General features: G+C 36.9%; 1 protein-coding gene and 1 non-coding gene across 3 annotated transcripts; both read left to right on the top strand.

Moving 5' to 3' along the window:
* The first annotated feature begins 5,472 nt into the window (after positions 1–5,472).
* On the top strand, positions 5,473–27,236 carry LOC113502606 (putative fatty acyl-CoA reductase CG5065). 2 transcript variants are annotated; one of them, XM_026884250.1, is made up of 13 exons: positions 5,473–5,593; positions 11,793–11,873; positions 14,253–14,369; positions 15,067–15,224; positions 15,495–15,585; positions 15,984–16,129; positions 18,875–18,984; positions 19,506–19,589; positions 20,087–20,195; positions 20,965–21,041; positions 22,533–22,695; positions 23,543–23,800; positions 26,970–27,236. In XM_026884250.1, exons 2-13 carry the CDS (start codon positions 11,799–11,801, stop codon positions 27,130–27,132), a joined length of 1,551 nt encoding a protein of 516 aa, XP_026740051.1. In that variant the 5' UTR covers positions 5,473–5,593; positions 11,793–11,798; the 3' UTR covers positions 27,133–27,236. The 2 variants fall into 2 exon arrangements, with proteins under 2 accessions (XP_026740051.1, XP_026740052.1); XM_026884251.1 differs by lacking the exon at positions 5,473–5,593 and having other exon boundaries at positions 11,769–11,873.
* LOC113502738 lies at positions 26,152–26,344 on the top strand. The gene has a single exon (XR_003401378.1). It is a non-coding gene; the product is annotated as a U2 spliceosomal RNA (small nuclear RNA).
* Positions 27,237–27,308: the final 72 nt, after the last annotated feature.

Raw genomic sequence — 27,308 nt, forward strand, 5'->3', positions numbered from 1 at the left:
GATCTAAATGATCGTATTTCAATATCGCCATATTGGCAGAAATCAAAGAATAATAAGCATCCTTGAGACTCCCTTCTTGATAACAACGACAGACATTTCATCTTCTATTACGTCATAAGATCAGGCGCTACTGCTTTCCTTCATAAGATTGTTATCAACGCTCTAAGTCGAGTCGACTTAGTGAACGTTACCAATGTAGGCAGTTGTTATCTTTGCTCTGGCGGGTGGATATCTCGCCAATAAGGCAAAAGTTTTTATTTCAAATGGGCCGTTTTTCAGGCACTTTTAAAACATTTCAATAATGACTGTCATTCCTATGGAGAAGAACCAGCAAGAAACTTAAGAAGTCCGAAGAAGGAGTCGAAGTATGAGCTAGTACTGTTTTTCAGGTCTGAAAACAGTTTTTTAAAAGGAATGGTTATTCCAGCATATTATAATAGAAATCAGTGGTTCCATAATGTTATATAGTTTAATGTATATGTAAAAGAGGCTAACAAATAGTTGCGCTACTGTTGTCAAGACGACGCCATCTTGGATTTTTTTTAAGTCTTTAAAACTCTTAAATCTATAAAAATTGTTAAAAGTGAAGTTTGATATTTTATTTTATAATTTGTTAAATAAAAACTTAACTCTTTATACTTATTTCTGAATCGAAATTGATTTACAACAGTTGCCAGACAGTTTGGAAACTGTTGTCCAACTTAAACAAGACTGTTTTGTCTGCGAAGGCAAAAACAGCTTTAAACTGCCTTGCCACTGTTGAGAAACTGTTTTGAAATAAGTTAGCCCTACGCTTGTTCTAAAGTCATAACAACAATCTTCAATTTCTCATCTTATCTATCGCTGTCTCTTAAACTCCTTATATGTCAGAGAAAAGAAAAAAAGAATTTGTTTTAGTGTAGTTTTAAAAATTAAAATTTGTAAACATGTCAATATTATTTTAAAACAAATCAAGTTATATTTATAACCAAAGATTTGCTTCAAAAAGTATAAATGACTTATTATGAAAAAGTCCTCTAAATGTCACAGAGAGGCAGAATGACTTTCCTGAAACAAAATCAAAAACTGTACATATGTAAATAACATTATTGAGTTTTTAATATTGTACTTACTATTTTCAAAATACAATTATATTGTAATTGTTATTTTAACGATAAAACTGTTGCGCTACAGTTGCGCAACTAAAGAATATTGGCGTTTTATGCATAAGTAATCAAAGTGTAATATAATGTGTTGTAAATGTTTTGAATAATAAAATAATTTAAGGTTTTTGGTTGTTTTCTTTTTATAACCTTACAATAGATTTCTATTATTAACAAAACTATCTCAACGATTACATTTTTCTTCAAAAATAAAACACTGATAATAGCGCCATCTATTGACACAGCACAATACTACGTTGACTTACTTTAGTTCTTATACAAAATCCTAGATGGCGTTCACAAACCATGTTCTAATTTTACGTAAAATACAGTCATAACAACGACGCAATACTGAATTGCTAATTATATTGGATAATCATAATTTAGTACAGTTTTAATTTCTTTGACTACTGATATACAGTTTAATTTGAAAGTCAAGTTGTTGTGAAGTAAACCTGTTACGAAGAATGGCTCGTAATAATAAATCATTGCCAGTACTGGATAAAACTATCATGATAATATTTTCAAATGTCTTCAAAAGGGAGGAGGTTGTCAATTCATCTGTATTTTCAATTTCTTATAACTGAGGACTGGATGAACCGATTTCGTTGATTCTTCTTTCATTGAACGTTGAATAACTGTCATTTTGTCATTGATATATTAAAAACCCCAATGCATTTGGTCCCATTATAATTTCACCAGTTTTGACGCAGTAGTTTTTTTGTTTGTTGGTTGTATATTTTGTTAAGAGGAGCTCGTGGCTAAGCTATAACCGCATAAGTGAAACGATCACAGGTTAAGCTACACTTGACGCGGTTGGTTCGTAGATGGGTGACCATCTTTGTCATAACGAGTTCCTCCGTGTTTCGGAAGACACGTTAAATTGTAGGTCCCAGCTGTTATTCTTACATCTTTAACAGTCGCTACAGGTAGTCTGAAGCTTGAAAAGTCTGACAACCAGTCTAACCAAGGGGTATCGTGTTGCCCAGGTAACTGGGTTGAGGAGGTCAAATAGGCAGTTGCGCCTTGTAAAACACTGGTACTTAGCTGAAACCGGTTAGACTGGTAGCCGAACCCAACATAGTTGGGAAAAGGCTAGGCTGATCATGGTTGTATATTTTGTTACTTTCTGATCAATTCAAATAATTATTTATCTCATTGTTGATGTGTTGTCATATTATAACCTTCTCATATATGCCTTAGGCGTGGTTAAAAACGCCTTGAAACATTCTTAGATGGGCACGTTTCCTACACCGTTTTACCAATTCATAATTACAGTAATAACTCTGTGATTATACAATTACTAGCTGTTGCCCGCGACTTCGTCCGCGTGGTTAGAATATATAAGTTATGATTTATACCTGCCCTATTTTTTCCACATTTCCCATTGTACTTTCGCTCCTATTAGTTACATCATGATGTTATATAGCCTAAAACCTTCCTCGGTGAATGATCTATTGAACACAAAAAGAATTTTTCAATTTAAACCAGCAGTTCCTGTGATTAGCGCGTTCAAACAAGCAAACGCTTCAGCTTTATATATTAGTATAGATAATAAATTCGAAAGGACGTGTGTGTGTATGTATATTTGTTATCTCTTCACGTCCAAACGTCTTAACCGTTTTGGATGGAGGTTTGGCATGAAGATAGTTGTTATCTCGAATTAACACATAAGCATACTTTATCCGACTTGTTAAAGGAAGTTAATGTTTTTAAACCTATAACAGACATACGGGCAGGTGAAGCTAGCAACCGCCAATACGCATATGAATTCTAAAAGATTAATTAGTGTCGGGATTGAAACCTAAGAATGTTGACTCAGCAGTCGAAAGGTTTTTTACGTAGGTCATGACTATTTGTAGTCGGTGAAATAAATTAATAATAATATAGAAATAAATAATATAATAATATTCCACAAGTTTCACACAACGCCACCTAGTCTCAAACTAAGCAAAGCTTGTATTATGAGTACTAGACAAGTGATAAACAAACTTACATATTCCTAAATACTATATATTATAGAAAAAAATCACCCAGACAAAGACTAAATAATCGTGCTCATTTAATTTTTGTCGCGGGTGGGAATCGAACCTAAGACCTCCGGTAAAGCAGTCGGGGTCACTAACCACTAAACCAACAGGTAATTCATATATACAAACCGGTAGGGAAGTCCAATAGTTTTCCTGTATTGGTAGCCATAAACAAAATAGCATCACTTACAAGTCTCCTTGTAGATTTTAAAAGCATTGTTCTTTTGTCTATGAGACGTGATCTGAATATAAATATACCAACAGTTTTTTGGGCTCTGGAAAATCATTTATGTATTAACTAGCTGTTGCCCGCGACTCTGTCCCCGAGGACTTCAGTTTACAGCGTTCGGTGGTCCACGTTTCCATGGAAAGACAGCCCTTTCTTGAGCTTATAGATTATAAAACACCTTTTCAATTTTCCCTCGGGAAGTATTACAAAAATCGGGCTAAAAAGAAGCCTATGTTCTTTTCCATATCAATGACTATGAGCATACCAAATTTCATCCAAATCCGTTCAGCCGTTTTTGCGTGATTGAGTAACAAACATCCAAACATCCATTTCGGCAATTCAGTATTCAACTTCATATCCTACTTATATTACATTACAGATTATAGATTAATAACTCCCAGACACAGAACAAATGATCGTGTTCATCACACAAACATTTGTCCTCGGTGGGAATCGAACCCACAACCTCCGGTATAGCAGTCAGGGTCACTAACCACTAGACCAAAAGGCTGGTCAATATTGTGTTTTCTAGTCTTTGTCTCCAGTTTATCCAATCTCATTCGGGACCTTCCTCGTCATCATTTATCAATCTACTGCCCAAAAATTACTTTATAGTTCAATAAACTGTTTTATTTATAACAATGTATGATAACCTCAATTGTTTATCACTTCTTATGTGACCCGGGCTGAAGTGGCGGGGTACCCTGGATTTGATCTAAACAACTGTTATGATAAACATAGGAGAATGAAGGGGACGCCTATGTCCAGCAGTGGACGAATATGAGCTGAAGATGATGAAGAGGAAGACGAGTAAGGAGGCTTTTGCCCAACTTTGGGACATTCGGGGCTAGTAATATATAAATAAGCTAGCAGCCTTGGTCTGGATGCGAAAAGTGGTAGACTAAGTGCTGTGTTGCAACTTGGAGACCTATGTGTCCCTACTCTATATCCCTAGAGTTTCCTTCTATTTTATACTAGCTGTTGCCCGCGACTTCGTCCCCGTGGGTAGAAGATATAAGTTATGATTTATACCTGCCCTGTTTTTGTTTCACATTTTCCATTGCACCTATCTTCGCTCCTATTAGTCGCAGCGTGATGGTATAGCCTAAAGCCTTCCTCGATGAATGTTCTATTCACCAAAAAAGAGTTTTTCAATTTGGACAAGTAGTTCCTGAGATTAGCGCGTTCAAACAAACAAACTCTTCAGCTTTATATATTAAGTATATAGAAGTATAGATTAGATGATGATTTGTTCAAATGTATTTTTTGTGTAATTTGATAAATGTCTTCTCAGTTTAGATAGATAGGAAATGTGGACTCCAGTGACCTCCAAACAAGACGTGTAAAAGTTATGATATATCCTACTTACAGAATAAATGATATATTTGCATTTCTGTAACATTAATTAACTTGCTTTTGATATAGAAATCTATATTTCTATATCTATACTAATATATAAAGCTGAAGAGTTTGTTTGTTTGTTTGTTTGTTTGAACGCGCTAATCCCAGGAACTACTGGTCCAAATTGAAAAATTATTTTTATGAATAGACCATTTTTCGAGGAAGGCTTTAGGCTATATACCATCACGCTGCGACTAATAGGAGCGAAGATACAATGGAAAATGTGAAAATAAACAGGGCAGGTAAGTATATGTAAATCATAACTTATATCTTCCACCCACGGGGACGAAGTCGCGGGCAACAACTAGTAAATGATATAATTGCATTTCTTTAACATTATGTCTTATGTCTCCTGTGGCACATATTGTGGCCTCACAGACATTCAAGTCACACGCACAAAGACACCCAGACTCAAAACAAACATTCGTGGATTCCAATAATACATATCCACTCGGGGATCGAACCCGCGAATCGTCGCGCTCAAGGGTTTTGACGTGGTGACCTCAACCACTAGCCTATCCATTCAGTATCATTTTGATATCAATTCTAAAACTGCAACAAGACGATCCAAGTCAACAAGCATGGATAGAAAATTCTTCAACAAAATTCGCAACAAGAAAAATATTTGCGCGTTTTTTAACTCTTTTTTACACTTGAAGTTATTAAAACGTATGGACAATACAACAGTGCTGTGCATAACGCGATCGTCAGTCAGTCAGTTGATTCGTGGTACGGAGTTCAGTGGCTATCATATATAGACAAAGTGCTGTGTATAATAATTAAAATAACGGGTAAGTGTTAAAAAAATAATTAAAAAATGTGTGCGTGTGTGTACACACGTTATTTGTAAGCAGTGACACTTCTTTATGAGTTAATTTTTTCGAAAATGTGTTTTTTTATAAGCAAGTCTACAGAAATTAGTTAAATTTAGATAAAGTTTAATAAAAGGCTTTTATTATACAAATAATTATGTTTCATTTTGTCTTGTTAATACTGAGATTGATTGATTGGTTGATTGAAAATATTTTACAAAAAAAAATACCGCAAACACACTCAAAAATGAGAAAAAGAAATATAACAATAATTTGCTAAAAAGCATTGTAAACTAAAACTCCTATCAAAAAAAATAATTCAATTTTTATTTTTTTTTGAAATGATATGAAATCATTTATTCTGTAAGTAGGATATATCATCACTTTTACATGTCTTTTTTGAGAACGCTGGAATCGACATTTCCTATCTGACTACCCTTAGAAGAGATGTCGAAACAAACTCAGGGGTCGCAGTCTCTTTTAAAGTCCAGACAATTTTAAAATGCGAGTAAAGTGTGTAAATGAATGCAGAGTATTTCTTTGGAATCGATAATATACCTGCATAAGGTTTATACTTACAAAAAGAGATTGAAAATATATAAAAACAAATGAGTTGCATGTTAAATTAAAAAATATATTCGTAAAAATATATTATTGAATAACAATCGTTTGGAGTTAGCTAGCGTGGTGATCAATGCCCAAAAGTTTTTTTTCTTATATAATTAGAGAACTCCAAGAAATCGCGAAATGACAGAAGTTTGAAACATGGGAATTGTAAATAGTAAGGATTTCATATCTAGGAGAAAAGTGGATGAAGCAATAAGCAATTCCAGGAGGAGCAATGATGGGCATGTGTGGTGTGTTGGGCTAACTTATTGCCTATGCATATCAGAATTATCAGAAAATTACATATTAAAACAGTTGCTGGAATTTAGACCTGCAAATATGTGCATAATAATTCAATCTTTGAAACCCTAGTTCACATAAATACTTCGACCTTTGTTTAGTCCTAGCTACCGCATTAGGTTAAGTAACCTGTAATGGTAGATTAGTGTGATAATTAAATAAATAAATAAATTAAATCTGTACCCAGTTTTATATTTAAAGGCTGGTATTATTATTTTTACCTCTTTTATTTACGAGATAACTTCATGTGAAGAGACTCGGTCCTTTTTAAAGGCGTGCACGGGGACACATGTCCAACATGTCGAGGCCTTGTTGAGGACTTTAGTTTAAAATGCGAAGGAGTTAAAAATAATTTACCAATAAGTATATAATTATTATTTTTATTAAATAATCTTGCCAATCCACATTCTTACAGTTAATATTTTTCCGAGTTGTACGTTTTTAGGTAATCTTCTACCATAAAAATAAATATGATATCTTTGTGCAATAATTATTAATTATTTATATTTGATATAAGGCTCATCTTGATCAGTGCTTCTAATTAAGTAAATTAATTTATTTTAGGTGTTTTCTTTTAATTAAAAGCTTTATTGGTGATAGTCTAGTGGTGTGACCGTTGGACTGCCAAGTCAAAGGTTGTAGGTTTGAATCCCGACACATACCAATGTCTTTCTGAATTCCTGTGTTTTACAAAGTTATTGTCTCTTACTAAAAACGGTGAAGGAAAATTTCATGAGGATGCCGGCCATTGCCGGCTCACCTCAGAGCCACGTCAAAGGTCGTCAATATAACCTTTTGGGTCACATTGGATCGCTTTAGTTCTGCCTGAAAAACAGTTTAGCGCTCCCTTTTACTAAGCCCAACTGTGTGTCCGTCCGTCACCTCCGTGGATCTCATGAACCGTAACAGCAAGTACTTTAAAAATGGAAATCGTACCAACGCCAAGAAACATAGGAATTATTACAACAGAAGGTGCTCAAAATTGTGAACAAACAGTACTTTAAACATTATTATCTTTATCAATCTGCCACAAGCAATCGGGATCAGAGTTTTTGAGTGTTATTTTGACCTCTCGCAGGTATTATCTGTTAATTACACTATTTGTCTGTTTGATAATATTACTGCACTTTTTTATAATTCCTATTCCTACTATTCTATCTTTCAATAAATAATGTTTAAAACATAAGTAAAAGTTAAAATGAGAATACTAATTAGGTAATTTAATAATGAATGAGAGCAAAAACTATTCTAGACACTTTTTTGAGTCTTAGTTTACACTTAGGTACTACGGGTCCTACTATGGTTCCTTAATCGAATGGCAAAACGGAACGATACTTCTGAAAGTCAACTGACTGACTGTATCTCATGAACCGTGATTAGAAGACATTTAAAATTACAAACGTAGATCTGAAAATTCAGTCCGTAAAAAAATGGAGCGAATTTAATCCAATTTCCTTTCATGCATCGGCCATTGTTAATAGTTTAATTTTGGCCCAGAAATGGTACTAAATAATAAGCGAAACTGAATCCAATAAATAAAAATTAACAAATATGGCGCCTCCAATATTGTAGTTTTAAAACGTATTAACGAATGCAATTTTGCAGTTGAAGTAAATATGTGAATATATTGAATATTGTAATGCAATGCAAAGTTCAAAATGAGTATTTAAATTTGACCTGTTAGTATTTGTAGGCACATTGTTGTGTTGTTTCCATTTCAAGGTTATTTTTAACTCAAGTTACTTCATTTTAACTTACTAGTATCTGAAACGAATACAATAACTAAAAATTATCCCCATTTATTCCACATTTTCCATTGTATCTTCGCTCCTATTAGTCGCAGCGTGATGGTATATAGCCTAAAACCTTCCTCGATGATAATACAAAAAGAATTTTTCAATTTGAACCAGTAGTTCCTGAGATTAGCGTGTTGAAACAAACTCTTCAGCTTTATATATTAGTATAGATATAGATTGAGGCTCAGAACAAGCTTTCGTGCAACAACTGCCTACCCCACGCGGGGATCGAACCTGCGACACGTCGCGCAACAATCTGCCGTTACGTACACGATTCAACTATCCGTCCATCATTTCTTCAACTAAATACACATGTGTTAACTAGTAATTAAAATTGAATGTCTGTCGTAATTTTAACAACACAACTGATATTGTTAGCAATTAATATCAAAACATCCTGTCGGAATATTAATCTAGAATTAATTTACAAGTGTAATTGGATATTGTACTTTCTCAACTTCCGTTCTTATGTGCGATATTGCAAGCATCCTTCGATCCATCAGTCATGAAAACCGATAGTTTGTAAATCAATATTAACAGAATTAAAGCCGCTAAGTGTAAAGTGGTTTTTGTATAAAGGGTTCGAGGTTTTCCCACGTTTTTATACACTCACTTTCTTGTTTGTTTGTCGTTCCGGTTGGATGTCTGCAACTCGATCTTGAGGCACTTCTCGATAAGCTAGCAGGCTGAAATTTTCAGGGTAGCTTCGAACCAGATGACAATATAATTTACAATTATAAAAACGGCTGGACCGATTTTGATAAAATTTGAATGGAGTGACATTTAAAAACGTGGGTATTTTTTTTTATTTATTAATTATAGTTATTCTATAAAATTTAACGGCAAACAAGATGAACAGAACATTTTAAAAAGTCCCTAATATCATAATTTACCTTTTATACGAAATAAACTATATTGAAATCGCTCAATCCGTTCAAGAGCTATAATCTAACGACAGACAGGCATGGAAAAAAATAAACTATAAAAAATATAAGAGGTTTTTTCGTCGGGGGGAGCTATTCCAGTTTCTTTCCAACAACAACCAATTTTTTTGCAAAAAAGTGCCAAATAATGATTGCAATTATAAGGGATGCACCAAAGCTTTTTTTTTGTGAAGACCTAATGATCAAAAATGGTATTTATAATTTAAATATTTACTTGTACCTAATGCATATGACGTCCACAGATACCAAATTATTTTGTTATTTTAGGGTAAAAACGGGACTCTATAATTAAAATCCAGTCCGTTCCTCTGTCACCAGGCTACACCTACCTGTAACCGTGATTAATTTCATCATCATCATCAGCCCATATTTGTCCACTGCTGGACATAGGCGTCCCCAAATACACGCCATGGAGATCTATCTTCGGCTGCTCGCATCATATCGCTCAGCATAAATGTAATGCATGTGATAAATTTAGACAGCTAAAATTTTCCAACATTAACTTAAATGAGGTTAGGCAACAGTTGATTCATAAATGTGTAAGAAGACCATTTTTTTGCTAATTTGATTCTAGATCCTATTTGTCACAAATTAGACATTAAATTTGTTTGACCGCTTCATGTCTTTCAAGAATGTTAATGTATGATCATCATCAGTCTTGAATAACCCACCGCTGGGCATAGTCCAACCAACGGGACAAAAAATGATGACGTCACAATAGTAGGTGACCATTTTGCAAAGTCTTTGACAGTTGACTGGTCTGTTGGTCTAGTGGTTAGTGACCTTGACTGTTATACCGAAGGTCGTGAGTTCGATTCCCACCCAGGACAAATGTTTGTGAGATAAGCACGATCATTTGTTCTGTGTCTGGATGTAATTTATCTATATTATGTATGTATTTAGAAATATATAAGTATGTTTATCAGTTGTCTAGTACTCATAATACAAGCTTTGCTTAGTTTAAGACTAGATGGCGTTGTGTGAAAGTTGTTAAATATAATATTATAAAGTGCATATAATTTGACTCCTCCATATTACATAGTTCTGTATCTTAATGCCATTCCCTGACCTAAAGTGCAATACACAGTAGTTCATTGTTTAAACAAACATAAATATTTATAATATGTTAAAGTCCTTTCATTATAAACAATGTTATATTTATTCAATTGCAATGTCATTATGAAAAGTACAGTTTTATCGAATGCAAAAAAAATAGAAAGTTCTTAAGAAGAATTGGTTGAGGTAGTTCTTCTTATCGTAAGGAGCTCGTGGCTAAGCTATAACCGCATAAGTGATTCGATCACAGGTTAAGCTATGCTTGACTCGGTTGGTCCGTGGATGGGTGACGATTATTGTCGTAACGAGTTCCTCCGTGTTCCGGGAGGCGCGTTAAATTGGTACTTAGCTGAAACTGGTTGGACTGGTAGCCGACCCCAACATAGTTGGGAAAAGGCTAGGCCGATGATGAGTTCTTCTTATCGTATTTACAACCTGGTGTCTGAGTTTAAACCGCCCTTAGACCTCTGACGAAGCTTAAATTGTGCCAGTATTCTCACGATGTTTTGCTTCGACGTTTTTAGTAAGAAATTATTGTATTGTAAGCATATTAATTCGTCAAAAAGGAAGCGTGCTGGGATTCGAACTTACAACCTTTGACTCGGTAGTCTCACGTCCTTGCCATTAGGCCAACATCAAACTTTTATTCAGTTTCACCTGTCCCTTTGTCTGTAATCAAATCTTGCAAGTTAAAGACCCACTTCCCGATATCCAATGGGACTGACTGTCCGTATGTTATGTATATTATTGGCCTAGCCTTTTCCCAACTATGGTGGGGTCGGCCTCCAGTCTAACCGGTTTCAGCTTCAAACCAGTGTTTTACAAGGAGCGACTGCCTATCTGACCTCCTCAACCCAGTTATCTGGGCAACACGATACTCCTTGGTTAGACTGGTTGTCAGACTTTTTCAAGCTTCTGACTACCTGTTATCTATATACTAATATATAAAGCTGAAGAGTTTGTTTGTTTGTTTGAACGCGCTAATCTCAGGAACTACTGGTCCAAATCGAAAAATGTGTTGAATAGACCATTCATCGTGGAAGGTTTTAGGCTATATACCATCACGCTGCGACTAATAGGAGCGAAGATACAATGGAAAATGTGGAAAAGACAGGGAAAATTATTCATCTTCGACTGCTTCCGTTCACAAATTCCTAACTTATATCTTCTAACCACGCGGACGAAGTCGCGGGTAACAGCTAGTTCAAATATAAGACTAGGAATTTAGAATCTTGCTAAACCGCAACCCTTTCCGTCTATATTTTTGCGGGGAAATGTTACGTTTAGGGAGGGGGGTAATGAAAAACGTTACGATGCGTTATATAAGGGAGAGGGGGGTCTAAAGTCTTCAAAAATTGCGTTCCGTAATACTTGAACGCTCCATTGCCTACAGGAACACTACTGGGACTTATAAGTGCAAGTGAAAAACTATGTTCTAAAATAGTTTTTTTTTAATCTTCTTCTGTTTTTCCCCAGTTCATCATGGCGCCCACCGTTCCTGAGTTCTATGCTGGGAAGTCGGTGCTCATCACAGGTGGAACGGGATTCGTTGGGAAGGTAATACACTCCATTAAAATTTAATTAAATGTTGAGTCCAATGAAATGAAATCATTTATTCTGCAAATTGGATACTTCATCACTTTTACATGTCTTTTTTGAGAACGCTGGAGCCGACATTTCCTATCTGACTACCCTTAGAAGAAATGTCGAAACAAACTCAGGGGTCGCAGTCTCTTTTAAATTCCCGTTAGAGGTTTGCAGGCTTATTCCCACGTTTTTATACACTCACGTTTTTGTTTGTTTGTCGTTCCAGTTGGATTTTTGCAAATCAATTATGAGGCACTTCCCGATAAGCTAGCAGGCTGAAATTTGCAATGTAGCTTCAAAGCCGTAAAAGCGGCTGGACTAATTTTGATACAATTTGAATGGAGTGACATTTAAAAACGTGGGTTTTTAGATTTTTTTAAATCTATTAATTGTTTATAAAGACAGTTTGAAAAGAAAAAGAGTTTGAAGAAGGAAATGTCATTTGTACAAATGTCAATCGACTTGAGAGGGAGCAACTCATTGAATAAGATTTTGTACAGTTGTTGTGTAAACAGACTTCAGTAGATTACTTTATTCTTTGTAATGATTGTACGCGTTTCATTATGTGTTCTTGTATTTGTACTGAAACGAATTTTTATGCGCTTTTTATGACGGACGTTTTTGATCATTAATTTTAATACAAATGGTAGGTACAGCAATTATATGTGTTTTATGAAACATTTTATTGTTTTTAATTTATTAATTTATTTACAAAACAATACTTTTTATTTCACGTTTAGAATATTTATGATATGCCTATTTTTTTTAAGAGAACCTTTTCAGCATTGATCACTTTGCTAGCTCAATGCGAGTTGACAATTATCTGATGTACAGGTTTCCTCACGATTCTCTTCACTGTTTATCAGTGGTGTCTTAAAGATTGGTTATTATTAATAATTTAGTTAAAAAAGAATATAATTTTGAAAACAGTCACGTTGGTAACTTGCCAGCATTAACATCAAACCTGCACCCTCGTGAATAAAAACCCGTGCATAGAACTGCAAGGTCACCGCGACATTCATAAACTAATATATTTAAAGCAATACACAACACTTCTTTATTTGTCGGTAGTTAAAGTAAATCTTTTTGAGTAACAGTTAAACCTTACTTAATCTCTTTAACTGAGGAGTTATTTGCTCAGTAACCGATTATTTGAACTTTCGCTTGATGACAGACAGTTAGTTACGCAAACAATCATTTATAAGGTTAGTTAACTATTCAAATAGCTGTCATAGTATAGTGGTATAACCGTTGGACTGAAGTCAAAGGTCGTAGGTTCGAATCCACGACAATGTATTTTCGAATTCATGTGCGTATTACAAAGTAATTATCACTTGTTAAAAACGGTGAAGGAAAACATCGTGAGGCGCGACACACGTGAGAATGTTTCAAGTGTGTGTTGCGTCACGTCAGAGGACTACGGGCGGGATACACTCTGACACCAGGTTGTACATCAACCATACGATAAGATGATAATCTAGACAAAATATTCGTGAAAGAGTGATACACTAGAACACTACAGCGAGCTGCTCGGTGAACTTTAACAAGTGAATTCTCAAGTGTACTATTACTACTAGCTGTTCCGCGCGACTTCGTCCGTGTGGTTAGAAGATATAAGTTATGATTTATGCCTGCCCTGTTTTACCACATTTTCCATTGTATCTTCACTCCTATTAGTCGCAGCGTGATGTTATAGAGAGTAAAATCTTCCTCGATGAATGGTCTATTCAAAACAAAAAGATTTGTTCAATTTGGACCAGTATTTCCTCAGATTAGCTCGTTCAAACAAACAAACAAACTCTTCAGCTTTATATATTAGTATAGAGTATAGATATGGTTTCAAACAGAATATAGTTACCATTTCACACATTATTGTGATAATTGTGAATGGTCATACATACAAAAGTCATATCTTTCATGCTTTATAGTTTGTAGGTCAATGATAACATGTCTGTTTGCTGATTTCACTGATGTAATTCTATGGTGTATAATATAGGGACTGCACTGATAGCCACGCCAAACCTAGTGTGCGCGAAATGTCATAGGTTTGATCGCCGCGGAGGATAAAAAATTTTGTGATCCACGAATGCTTGTCCTGTGTCTGGGTGTCTGTGTGACTTGAATAATTGTAAAATTATACTTGTAATTTGCATTTGAAGCTACCCTGAAAATTTCAGAATGTTAACTTATCGGGAAGTGCCTCAAAATTGAGTTGCAAAAATCCAACCGGAACGACAAACAAACACGAAAGTTGTATTAAAACGTGGTGAAAATCACAGCCGATGGGTAGGCCAAAGACACATCATACACTTGAAAAATATATTATATCTCAATTCTTCTCCGTTGCAGGCCTTGCTGGAGAAGCTTCTTCGTTGCTGTCCAGACATCGGGACGGTGTACTTGCTGATGCGGCAGAAGAAGGGCCTAGGATGTGAGGAAAGACTTAAGGATCTTTGGAGTAAAAGAGTAAGTGGAGATAGCAAGAGACTCATAGAAGAAGAAGCCATGTGGAAAGGAGATTGACTACATGGATATTGGACCAAGAGTTACCTAGGATGAGGACATGGCGTGTCTTACTTCTAACCTCAATATTAACAGATTTATCAAAGCTTTAGAAAATTTGTCCAATTCATCTAGCCAAAAGACATTTGTATAATCCTCAATGTCATTAAATAACGCTCATCATGATTATCCTAGCCTTTTCCCAACTATGTTGGGGTGTTTTACAAGGAGCGACTGCCTATCCCACCCCACCCAACCCAGTTGCCTGCTCAACACGATACCCCTTAGTTCGGCTGGTTGACACTTTGTCAGACTTCTTAGCTTTTGACTACCTGAAACGACTGTTATAGATGTATAAGTTCAAGCTATGGTGGGCTTGTGGTTAGATCACAGGACAGCCAAGTAAAAGTCAAGGCGCACACCAAGTTTTCCAATGATATATGCATTGTAGTAATATAAATATCACAGCTTCCATGTTGTTCCATGTGACAATGACTAATGCTTCTGATCTCTCTCCGGTCGTGTTCATCGCGCTATGAGAGTGCGGGAACAGAGAGTGCAGCTGTGTCAGCACACGCGCGTCTACTATAATATGTGTTGCAGATGGCTGGTTTCTTGCAAGACTCCGTCATTACCGTTTATAATTATTATTTTATTTTAGGTCTTCGATCTTTTAAGAGACAAAGATCCCGAAGCTATTAAAAAGGTTCGTCTTATAAATGGTGATATTACGGAACCCGAGCTCGGTATATCGGATGCTGATAAGAAGGAGCTTCAAGAGAGATGCAATGTTATATTTCATAGTGCCGCTTGCGTTAGGTGAGTCTGCATGGAACGTTTTATTAACTGACGTTAAATCAAATAGGTGTATCGGGAATTTGGGACACAGTTTTGGACTCGTTTTTTGGTAAGGCGGGGGAATTCTCATGGGGTGCTTCCTCGGTTGAGAGAATGGGTAGTGTCAGACCCTTACTGACTAAACCTGAACCGCCTTGCTACGCGTTTTTGTGTCGGTATATGGCAATGCGTTACAATCCTTCATAAAAATCTTTTTAAGGCCATCCTTTTTTATGACGTTTTTTTTTCTAGATTTGACCAAAAGCTGAAGGATGCTGTTAATTTGAACACGACTGGAACCCTGAGAATGCTGACTTTGGCTGAGTCTATGAAGAATTTACAGGTATTCAGCCTCTTTTTCATAAAACACTACGAAACAAAAGGCTGTGTTGCGTCACGTCAGAGGTCTATGGGCGGGTTACACTCTGACACCAGGTTGTACATCAACCATACGATAAGGAGATCCATTCAGTCATTCACTTCATCATTCATTGAGTAAACTGTCTGTCCATTGGGGTACATTGGTTGTTTTTTCTGACTGCAATACTATAGGTCGTGAGTTCAATTCCCGCTCAGGAAAAATGCTTGAGTGATGAACACGATCATTTGTTCTGTGTCTGAGTGTAAGTATTTACAAATATATAAGTATGGTTATCAGTTGTCAGTACTCATAACACAAGCTTTGCTTATTTTAACACTAGATGGCGTTGTGTAAAAGTTGTGGTATTACTGTCTTTTCAGGTCTTTGTCCATCTGTCGACGGCATACTGTCGCTGTGACCTTGAAATGTTGGAGGAGAAGCTGTACCCAGCTGTCCACAACCCAAGGAAGATAATAGAGATAGTGGAATGGATGGATGATGACACTCTTCAATATTTGGAGCCAAAGTAAGTTATTATGGACCTTTTTTCGGATGGGATATCATCAAATGTCTTCTTCCGCTTTGGGTTGAGCGGAAAGGGGTGTCACACTTCTACTGACTATAACCCAAACATGTTCCTTTCTTTGCCCTTCGTGTACTGGGGCCACATTTACCCCTTCGGACAGTCCTGCAGGCAGGCATCAGCAATAATATGCTCCACAGATGGTGTGGAGACCATGTGGTTTCATGAAGCATGAAGCTGCAGGTTCTATTATATTCAGGTTCATAATGTGGCTTTTTAAAAGCTATTTGTAGATCCTTCACTATTTGAAGGCGCCACTGAAACGTAATGAAAGAAAACACTGAAAGGAGATCTTGTGCCTATGGCGGTATTTAGAAAAACGACTCCCGCAGTGTCGAATTTAATTCTTGTATCATGCCAATATATCCTGACACTAGCCTGTTCAAACAAACTCTTTAACTTCATAATGTTAGTCTTAGTATAGATAGGTTAAGTATTAATTTTCTGATATTTCACATCTACCATTCATCCCGTGATGGACCACGCGTTTTTTTAATGTATCTGGAAATGGCGGCTTTCAATTAGAAAATTTATATTTCAATAACATAGCTGTATACAGGTTTATACTATCTATAGCCTCTTCAAATGTCTGATATACAGGAAACTAACAGCATTGTAGGTAATAACGGCATCCTGACGTTAAAAATACTGGTCAAGAGCGAGCTAGATGCGGAAAACCGAGGGTTCCGTACAAATAACACCAAATAAAAAGAAAAAAATCGTCTTTATCATACACAATCGGATGACAAACAGACAGACAGCGATGTCGACGTCTCCTTGTTTTAGTACACAACCTAGAAAGGTTTTGCAATACAAATATACTCCTCAAAATGGCCGCCAAGCCAGTTAACAAAAGCGGTTAATATTAGTTTAACTGGTTGTTTATTAGTTAACGATCATAAAAAAGGCATCGTTACGTTTTTAACCTACCTATCCACCCGGACTAACCCGTCTTGGTAATCAATGCGTAAGAGTACCTACATGTAATAGTTAATTATTTAACTGTAAGTGAAAACTGCATGAAATTGACGTGAAAAACCGGTCAAGTGGGAGTTAGACGAAGTGAGGGTTTTGTAGATATAGGCTAAAGATAAACAAACTTACTATATTTTTTTTCAAAGAAATCTGTTTTTGATATTTGTTGTTATCTATACTCTATACTAATATATAAAGCTGAAGAGTTTGTTTGTTTGAACGCGCTAATCTCAGGAAAAACTCGTTCAAATTGAAAAAAAAATTGTGTTGAATAGACCATTCATCGAGGAAGGTTTTAGGCTATAATTCATCACGCTGCAACTAATAGGAGCGAAGATACAATTTAAAAAGTGGAAAAAACAGGGTAGATATAAATCTTAACTTATATCTTCTAACCACGCGGAGGAAATCGCGGGCAACAGCTAGTTTTCTATAAAATAAAAATGTAGGTTTTGTGTCTTGTAAATAAGTATAAAATTAATGAGCAGTTGTTTAGAAATAATGAAATTAGTGAGTTTCGTAAGGATAATTAAATATTAAATGTTGCAAATGTTGCAATGTTACAAAAACGTTCATGAGATTCAGCGTGGTGACAGACGAACAGACTGACGGACCCACTGAAAACCGACAAGCAATTCCAACGCCAGATAAAATCTGACCTCATTAAATTTCGTATCGCGTCGTTTGAAACATACAATTAAATAATTTTATTATCAAAGGAAATATTACGTCACGAATGTTACATGGAATGCAATCGCAACAAAACTGACCAAGTGCGAATCGGACAGGCTTATGAAGGGTTCCGTAACATAGACTATGTTTAGTTCATTGTGTTATAGCGATAACAGAAATATATCATCTGTGAAAATTGAAACTATCTAAACTTCACGAATAGCCGAGTGGTTGCGAAAACTCTCTGAACGCGACGTGTCACGGGTTCGATCCAAGCGAAGGATAAACTTTTGTGTGCTCCACGAATGCTTGTCCTGAGTCTGGGTGTATTTGTGCATGTGACTTGAATATTTGTGAAACCTCCCGCGATGCAAGGATAAAATTCAGCACCGCGGAAGCAGTTTCGAAGAAAATATCTAATAATGTAACTGCGAATGTTAAATGCAGATACACCCTGATGATACATGAACGGATAAAGTCTAAAATAAGGGTCCCGCTTCAATCTCTTAGTACGGAACCCTAAAAGTAATATTATTGATATGCTATCTCCGGTTATTCACCCATACACAATGATGCTAATACCGGTAGTGATAGCCTTGTGGTATGAACGTTGGACTGCCAAGTCAAAGGTCGTAGGTTCAAATCCACTATACAATATTTTCGAATTAATGTGTGTATTAAAAAGTAATTAGCACTTGCTGAAAACGGTGAAGGAAAACGTGGTGAGGCGCGACACTCCTGAGAATGTTTCAAGGGTGTGTTGCGTCACGTCAGAGGACTACGGGCGGGTTACACTCTGACACCAGGCTGTACATCAACCATACGATAAGAAGACTGATGTTTATGTAGAACGAGAAATTCCCTTCCACAGTTGAAGTTCGTTGAAAACTCAATTGTCTGGTCCTGTCTCAGGCTCTGGTCCATCTGTGTACCAAATTCCATTATAATCAGTTCAGTAGTTTTGACGTGGAAGCGAGACAGACAGACGGACAGAGGTTCTTTCGCTTTATTGATATTAATATAGATTCCTTTTTTTTCCAGGCTGATATCATCAGAACCGAACACCTATTCCTACACAAAGGCCATAACTGAGGACCTGGTGGCGGAGTACTCCGGCAAGTTCCCCATAGCCATTGCCAGACCATCAATAGGTAAATGAACAGACCAGGGCATGTAGATGATATGCATATTTTAAAGTTACATTAACCGAGGTATTCAATTGTATTTTAAACAAAAAGCGAATGTCTGTCATTGCAACTCATGTAAGCCAGAATCAGCAATGAATACCAACGAATACCATCCAGTATTTAGAGTATTTTTATAGTAACTATCGTGAGACTGATTCATTATTAAATGATGCAACGGTTTACTCACCCGTATTTATCGGGTTCGTCCGACTAGTTTCAGACCCAACCGGAGTCCTTAATCATGGGCTGACGCGGCTAGGTCGCGAGTCGTGTATTTACAGTGTCCGATGAATGAATGGAAATTGGATTAAATCTGACACTATTCGTATTTTCCTAAGAATTTTGCCACCACAATCATTGGAAATTCGTGACTGTTTCGCCCCTTACTGAATTTAAATTCATTCAATTTAACACTATTTGGATTCTCGTAAGACTCAACTGGCAAGACAAAAAAATAAATGCCCCCAATTTCTTTTCCTTTTCAGTAACTGCTGCCTGGAAAGAACCCATCCCAGGTTGGGTCGACAACCTGAACGGGCCCACTGGTCTTGTGATAGGGAGCGGAAAAGGTATTCTTCTATTTAAGCATGTTAAAGAAGACTGAAGTATCCAATACTTGTCTTAGTGTAATTCTTCTAAACAATTCTGTCAACCATCTGAGGTGTACGAAGCGGGGTACAGCATTCTGATTGGAGCTCTCAAGTTTAACGTTAACGCGGAAGTGTTTCCTCACGGTACTGGACGACACTAATTAGAAATAGTTGAGTGACGAGTGACGAGCGACCTGTGTGAGAGTTGTGAGTGTGGTGTGGTGACAGACATAGGGCGAGTGGTGGGAGATGTGGTTGTACGGGCGTTGTTTTTAGACTTTCTAAAATTTTCCGACCGAATTCAAATGGGAGATTTTCAATTAATTACCTCAGACCTTCGGACTGGACAAAACGATTTTCTTGATTCTTTTTTCGAAATAGCTGTTATTGAATGCCATAATTTCATCGAGTTTGGCTAATCCGTTTTTATTTGAAACCGTTTGTATGTTTTGTTGGTAAAACAATATTATTTTCAGGTGTGATCCGTACTATGCATTGCGAACCATCGTACACAGCCGATGCAATATCCGTAGATGTTGTTGTGAATGCGTGCATACTCATCGCTTATGTTACAGCACTTGATAAGTAAGTATAGTACAAGACATACACAATGTAACATGTCCATTAGATAGTAGTAGAAAACAGTAGGGTCCCCCAAGGTACTGCACAGCACCCCTTCCTCCGTTTACCGTAGCCAGCTGCCAGATACCTTTTTTGGATCATCGGTAGGCGTGTGCCGCTCAGACGATTGCACAGATAGCCGAGTGGTTGAGGTCACCACGCCAAACCACTGTGAGCGTCGTCGGTTTCGATCCCCGCGTAGGACAAGCATTTGTGTGATCCACGGATGCTTGTTCTGAGTCTGGGTGTCTTTGTGCATGTGATTTATATGACACAAGGATTAAATCCCTTACAGCGGGAGTCGTTTTTAAAAAAAAACAGAGAGACAGATACATGGAGCTACTGACTATAGACAAAGTCATGGTCGACACCGTTTGGTTGTGGGAGAAAGAATTGTACGAAACATGAGAACATCATGCATCTTCATCCATCTTCTTGAATGGACCCGTAATGGACCTTTTTAATTAAAGCAATATTTTAGATCGTAATAGAATACAGTAAACCAGTAGACCTTAGAAAGCTACTATTGACCCTCACTACCAAATAAAACTCAAAAGGTTTTAGATAAAATAGGCGTTTTTAGGATCATTAATATTACGATATTTTAGTTTCAGACTTAAGTTATAACAATCTTTTGTATCTTCAAGTGTTTCATGTCGTGGTCTCATATAGAAGTCATGTTTGTTAAGTAAATTTTTATCAATGGATTTACTTTTTCAATCTTACTTTTCAGGCCGAAAACCACACAAATCTACAACCTAACATTGTCAAAAGTTTTCGAAATGACGTGGGCGGAGATCATAAAATTGGGTAAGTATTATTTTTCAAGATTATTTTTACTTGAAAAACGATTTCGATGAAATACGGTATGGATTAAGCTGACACGTAGGCTGACATAGGCTACTTTTATCCGACTCTTTAAAGTAGGGTAATGTTATCACAGCGAGCAACAGCTAATTTACCCATAGAGAGTGTCAATAACAATACCAACCTATATGAGACCCACGCCTCTTTATGCCCCATAGCTGGGCAAACGCCTCTTCCTATTTTGTGCATAGACCAACACACTGCCTGTCAATACCTCAATATTCAATATTGATTGCTTTCATACTTGACTGCACGGATAGTCGAGTGGTTGAGTCACCACGCCAAACCCTCTGCGCGCGACGTGTCATGGGTTCGATCCGAGCACGGGACAAGCGTTTGTGTGACCCACGAATGCTTGTTGTGTGTGGATTTTTTATTATTTATTTATTTATCTTTAAACAAATAGGTAGGTAACTTATTAACTAAGCCCCACAAAACCGTTGCAATGGTTTGACTGTGGGGTCGATGAGTCTCTAGACATAGTTACTATCTTACTTAAATGTACTTATTACTAAATATATATAATAAAAACATAAATGAGTCACACACATGTGCACCACATACACATAGACACACACAAAATATAGACACATACATACATACGTACAAATATATGCGTGTACATACACATACACATACATACACGCATACGCATATGCACACGCATACATATACACACATACACATACAGTACACATATGTACGACTCATAATATTTCTAAATAATATAATTTTAATTTACGTTTAAATCTATTTGTGTTTGTTTCATTCCTTATGTCTGCTGGCAGATTGTTCAATAGATACGGTAGTCTCTTATTTAGTGTTCTGTCACCAAAGTAGTTGGTGACTCTTGGTACATTGAATCTACCAGCAGCCATAGATCGTGTATTATGGTTATTGTAGACATGAATTAAGTTATGCTTTTGGTTACTATGGTGGTTAACTAAAATCAGGTACTTATGTTTGAAAGTGATCGGTAGTATTTTGCATATTTTGAATAATTTTCTATAATCTCCTTTACAACTGCTTTTCGTTTTTTTAGTGACAAGTAGTTTTAGAAATCGAATTTGAAGAGCTTCTAATTTATCCAAGTTAGTTTTGAACGTTAATCCATAACTATCAAGAGCATAATTTAAAATGGAATCGACTAGTGACATATAAATACACCTTAATATATTAATAGGAACTTTAAAGCTTAGATGGTACATTTTACTTAACAATATTCTTAATTTACTAGAAATGTATTCTACATGTTGGGACCAGGAAAAGTGCTCGTCTATTTTCATGCCAAGTCTATGTGCATGTGAATTGTATGTTTATGAAATCCCCGCGACGCAAGGATTAAATTCCTTGATGCGGGAGCCGTTTAAAAAAACAAGAAAAATTTACATTTATGATTTAACAGATCTAGTTTTAAAATCTTCAACCTTTCAGGTGAAAAGTTCGTGAATCAATTCCCATATTCAGTGGCGCTGTGGTATCCAGGTGGTTCTATCAAGTCCTACAAGATTGCTCATCAGATCGATGTATTCTTCAGCCATATCCTACCAGCTTACCTGGTAGATGCTTTGCTGTTTCTGCTGGGCAAGAAAACCTTGTGAGTATTTTTGTAACACCCTGTAGTTAGCTGTTACTGAGACACCCTGTAGATAGAGTTCAATTGTTGTATCTATAAGATTTCGTTGTTTTTGTTTAAAAATGGTATGGAATGGTCTAGTCCAGGGGTCGGCAACCTTTTGTCTCTAGGGAAATAAAATCAACAAAGCTTTGAAGTCTTTTGGGAGCCGCAAATAATTCTTAACGAAAAAAAAACAAATAATTGCGTATAAAATGACCCGAGTATGATGCTCAACCAAATGTTGCCGATCTCTGCTATTGCATATTCAATAGGATATTTGACGAAATAAATCTATTTCTTCCTTTTTCGATGTGACAGATATATCAAAAAAAAATTTTGGACACGTATTTTTCTTTTATAAAAAACCCGTTTGACGTCATTTACCAGTACGTTTTTTACTACCTAGGAATTGATTTTACACGCCCCCACTGCCATATATTTCATCACCTTAAATGCTTTTAATCTCCCTTACTTTTTTAAGATGTGATAAAATAGAAAACACTTATTCAATATTCTTGGCAAACCTACCTAATGAACTACTTAAATTATTTTTGTCAAATCCTAACTAAAATTACAAATGCAAAAGTAATTCTGTCTCTCTGTCTGTTACGCTTTCACGTCTAAACCACTGAACTGATTTTAATGAAATTTGGTACAGAGATAGAGTTGACCTTGAGAAAGAACATAGGATAGTTTTTATCCCGGACTTTTGAAGAGTTCTCTTGGAAACGCAATATAATCGACCTCGACGCGGGCGAAGCCGCGGGCGAAAAGCTAGTAACCTATAAAAAGACAAATTAATATACTAAAACTAACCTCTTTACAGCATGATCAACCTGCAGAAGCGAATCAGCCATGGTTTGAACGTCTTACAATACTACACCACCAAAGAATGGGACTTCAGAAACGAGAACTACAAGAGTCTTCGGAACAGAGTTACGGCAGAAGATAACGAGACCTTCTTCACAGACATCAGCAGTATGAACCCTGAGGAGTACCTCAAGAACTACGTGTTGGGGACCAGGCAGTTCTGCTGTCATGAGGATCCGGCTAACATACCGAGGGCCAGGAAACTGCATACGATGTATGGAATAATGTTTTTTCTTCTTCTAAAAATCTAATTTGTATTTAACCACGTTTTTTATATTGTACACTCACTTTCTTGTCTGTTTGTAGTTACAGTTGGATTTTTGTAAGTCAATTTTAAGGCAGTTTCGGATAGGCTAGCAGGCTGAAATTTTTGGGTAGCTTCAATTTTTTGTTTCATCTCCTGCAAGCCTATGCTTAATTCTGCAAGTTTATGTCTCGTTTCTCCTTTTTTAATTGTGCTCGTTTGATAAGTGTTGCTTTGAAAGATAGATAAACAGCTGGAAAGCTTGTTCGAAAAGGTATTTTTTTAAATGCTGCCATTTTTAATACAAATATAACTTGTACATGTAGGGAACTTGGTAAAGTTTTTTTACAAATAAACAGTTCTTTTTGTAATTGAGAGACCCCTTGCAAGGCTATTTTATATACACCATTTATTACAAAGCATAACAGACTTTGTGTGACCAGTATTAGTGACAAGTCCAAAAACGTTAATCATTGCCAGAAAATCGGCCACGTAATACATTGCCGGCGTTATAACATCGCCTTTGATAATAACGCTGAGTGACTGCGCAATGTATAGCAAATTCTCATAACGTTCAATTAAGCGTTCAGAACATAATACCTCTCCGTAAACGTAAAAGATAGACTCCTTGTCTCCTACAGACACTCACAAGGACGTAAAGAGATGTAAAAGTGCGGAGTCGGATGTCGCTGTCAGGTTCACTAATAAGCAGGTGAAGAATGTTATCCGAGGTATGGTCAAAGGCAAGTCACCAGGTCATGATGGTCTAAGTATAGAACATCTAAAGTACGCAGGAGCTCATTTACCGCGGATTTTAACAATGTTTTTTAATCTCTGTATTAGCCATTCATACCTACCAGATCGGTTAATGCATACAGTTGTAATTCCCATAATTAAAAACAGGAGTGGAGATGCCTCGGATATATCAAATTACAGGCCGATATCTTTAGCCACAATAGTGGCCAAAGTATTGGACAGTCTGCTTGACCAGCACTTGAATAAACATATCAACCTCCACGACCAACAATTTGGCTTCCGGACAGGTTTGTCAACAGAGAGTGCTATCATGTGCCTCAAGGAGACTGTTCAGTACTACGTGACCAGAAAGACGCCGGTGTATGCTTGCTTTTTGGACCTGTCAAGGGCGTTCGACCTCGTTTCTTACAGAAAGTTATGGGAAAAGTTGGAAGATGAAACGTCTTGTAACCAGGAGGTTGTGTCCTTATTGAAACATTGGTACAACAATCAGACTAATGTAGTGAAATGGGCTGGGGCGTCATCAGCAGTGTACAGGTTGAATTGTGGAGTGAGACAGGGTGGCCTGACCTCACCCAGACTCTTCAACCTGTATATGAACGGACTTATTGGTGAGCTCAACAGTACCGGCGTCGGATGTCACATAGACGGTGTTTGTGTTAACAACATAAGCTACGCAGACGACATGGTACTGTTGAGCCCTTCAATGGCAGCGTTAAAAAAGTTAGTTAGAATATGTGAAGTGTATGCGGAGGCTCATGGACTGAAATACAATTCGAGAAAGAGTGAGATTATGATATTTAAGGCTAGCAACAAAAGTTATGCAACAGTTCCTGTCACCTTAAGTGGTAGCGAGTTGAAGCAAGTCTCGAATTTCAAGTATCTCGGTCACTGGGTCTCCGAGGACTTGAAGGATGATAAAGACTTGGAGAGGGAACGTAGGGCGCTGGCGGTCAGAAGCAATATGTTGGCCCGCAGGTTTCGGCGATGCAGTGATTCGGTAAAAGTGACTTTGTTTAAAGCCTATTGCCAGTCATTGTATACGTGTTCTCTGTGGGTAAACTATACGCGGATGACGTATAACGCCCTGCGTGTACAATACAACAATACATTTAGGACGCTGCTCAGGTTGCCGCGGTTCTGCAGTGCCTCGGGCATGTTTGCTGACGCGCACACTGATGGTTTTAATGCCATCATCAGAAAACGCAGTGCTTCACTTCTTCACCGAGTGCGGACTAGCACCAATAGCGTCCTAAACGTATTGACTGATAGGTGGGACTCTCAGTTGCTAAGACACTGGTTAAGCTTCACACTGTGTTGTAATTTGTATTTTATTTTATTTCTTTGATGTTTTGTGTTACCTACTTTTATATGGACCTGGTCTGAAATAAAGATTTATTATTATTATTATTATTATTAAACAAGTAGGCAAGTAGCGAGCGTACCTACGCCGTAGTACTGACACTTGTTCCTAGATGGCGCTGTGCCAGTGACGTCACGTTTCTGAATGGCGGTGTTAAGATTTTCCACGACTGAATGACTACCCCGAGTAAATTAAAATCAGTATCGCTTCTCGGCCTTTTGGCTAAGATCAAAGTGTAGTATCTGTTCTTTTCAGCTTAATATCTGAAAGTTCCCTCACTGAGGGACCAGTATATTAAACTGATTTTTGTATGCTGACGGGATGTTCGGGGCTCGCTCCACTCTCGTCACGGGTCGGCCCGGCATTGCAGTGCCGCCGGGATCGGCCCACATAATACTGAGAGAGAAAATCTGCCCCAAGGCGAAATATGGGGGTAATCCATTTTGTTTACTTGCACGAAAGTGAATAAAATGGATCGTAAACTCATAGAAACGTACCCGGTACTAGATACAGGGTCCGGTGGTCATCATAGACCTTACGATTTGAACAAGGCATGTCAGATAAATTCCGTCTAGTGCAGAGGGATTTATAATAAACATAAATTTGAGTCCTTTTTCATTTCTTTTTCACCCAAAAATGGTTAGCAGATTTAGACAAAACTTGGTATGCAAATAGTTTATTACCTGTATTAACACAGGTTTTTTCCGATTTTATATTCCCATGGGATCAATTTTGATCCAAAGCTTGTTAGAAATACACAATCCATTCCGATAAACTAAAAAACAAGCTATCCAGTATGTCACCTAACTATAAGCAAAATTTCATTTAAATTGGTCCAGTCGTTTGACTTGAAAACACAAGAGCAACAAATATTCATACAGGCTTATTAAGCGTTTAAAAAATATAAAACAATTTTATGACGGTTTATGAGATACAGCCTGGTGACACACAGTGTCAGTAAAACGGTCGAGTTTTATCCTACTTTTGCAGATCACTTAAAAAGCTATTTTTTCTTTCCAGTCGTTACATCGTTGACAGATTCTTCAAACTGGTCTTCATTGCTCTGATAGGCTGGTTCCTGTACAGCAACAGGCATATCTTCTCATCATCAATGGAATTCCTGGACTCAACCCTGAAGAGTATGACACCATTGAATCCAGTGAAAGCCGAAGATGAATTATAAATAAATTAGTTTTAAAATATTTTTTTAGTATAGCAACACCAAGGTAAATGTCATAATTTCGACGAACAATGTGACAGAGAATAAAAATTAAATGTAAGATGGTTGAAGATAGTTTCCAATTTTTTGTAATACCTACTATAGTCAAAACATTGTGCATAAACCTAATTAAAACATGG

This window comes from Trichoplusia ni, chromosome 17 (assembly GCF_003590095.1).
Source record: "Trichoplusia ni isolate ovarian cell line Hi5 chromosome 17, tn1, whole genome shotgun sequence".
NCBI classification, from domain to species: Eukaryota; Metazoa; Arthropoda; class Insecta; order Lepidoptera; family Noctuidae; genus Trichoplusia; species Trichoplusia ni.

Bases quoted from the DNA above. Each gene is read 5' to 3' on its own strand.
- LOC113502606 (XM_026884250.1), top strand. From the start codon at position 11,799: ATGGCGCCCACCGTTCCTGAGTTCTATGCTGGGAAGTCGGTGCTCATC. The intron at 11,874-14,252 runs GTAATACACTCC...TCTCCGTTGCAG, and splicing joins GAACGGGATTCGTTGGGAAG to GCCTTGCTGGAGAAGCTTCT. The intron at 22,696-23,542 runs GTGAGTATTTTT...ACCTCTTTACAG, and splicing joins CTGCTGGGCAAGAAAACCTT to CATGATCAACCTGCAGAAGC.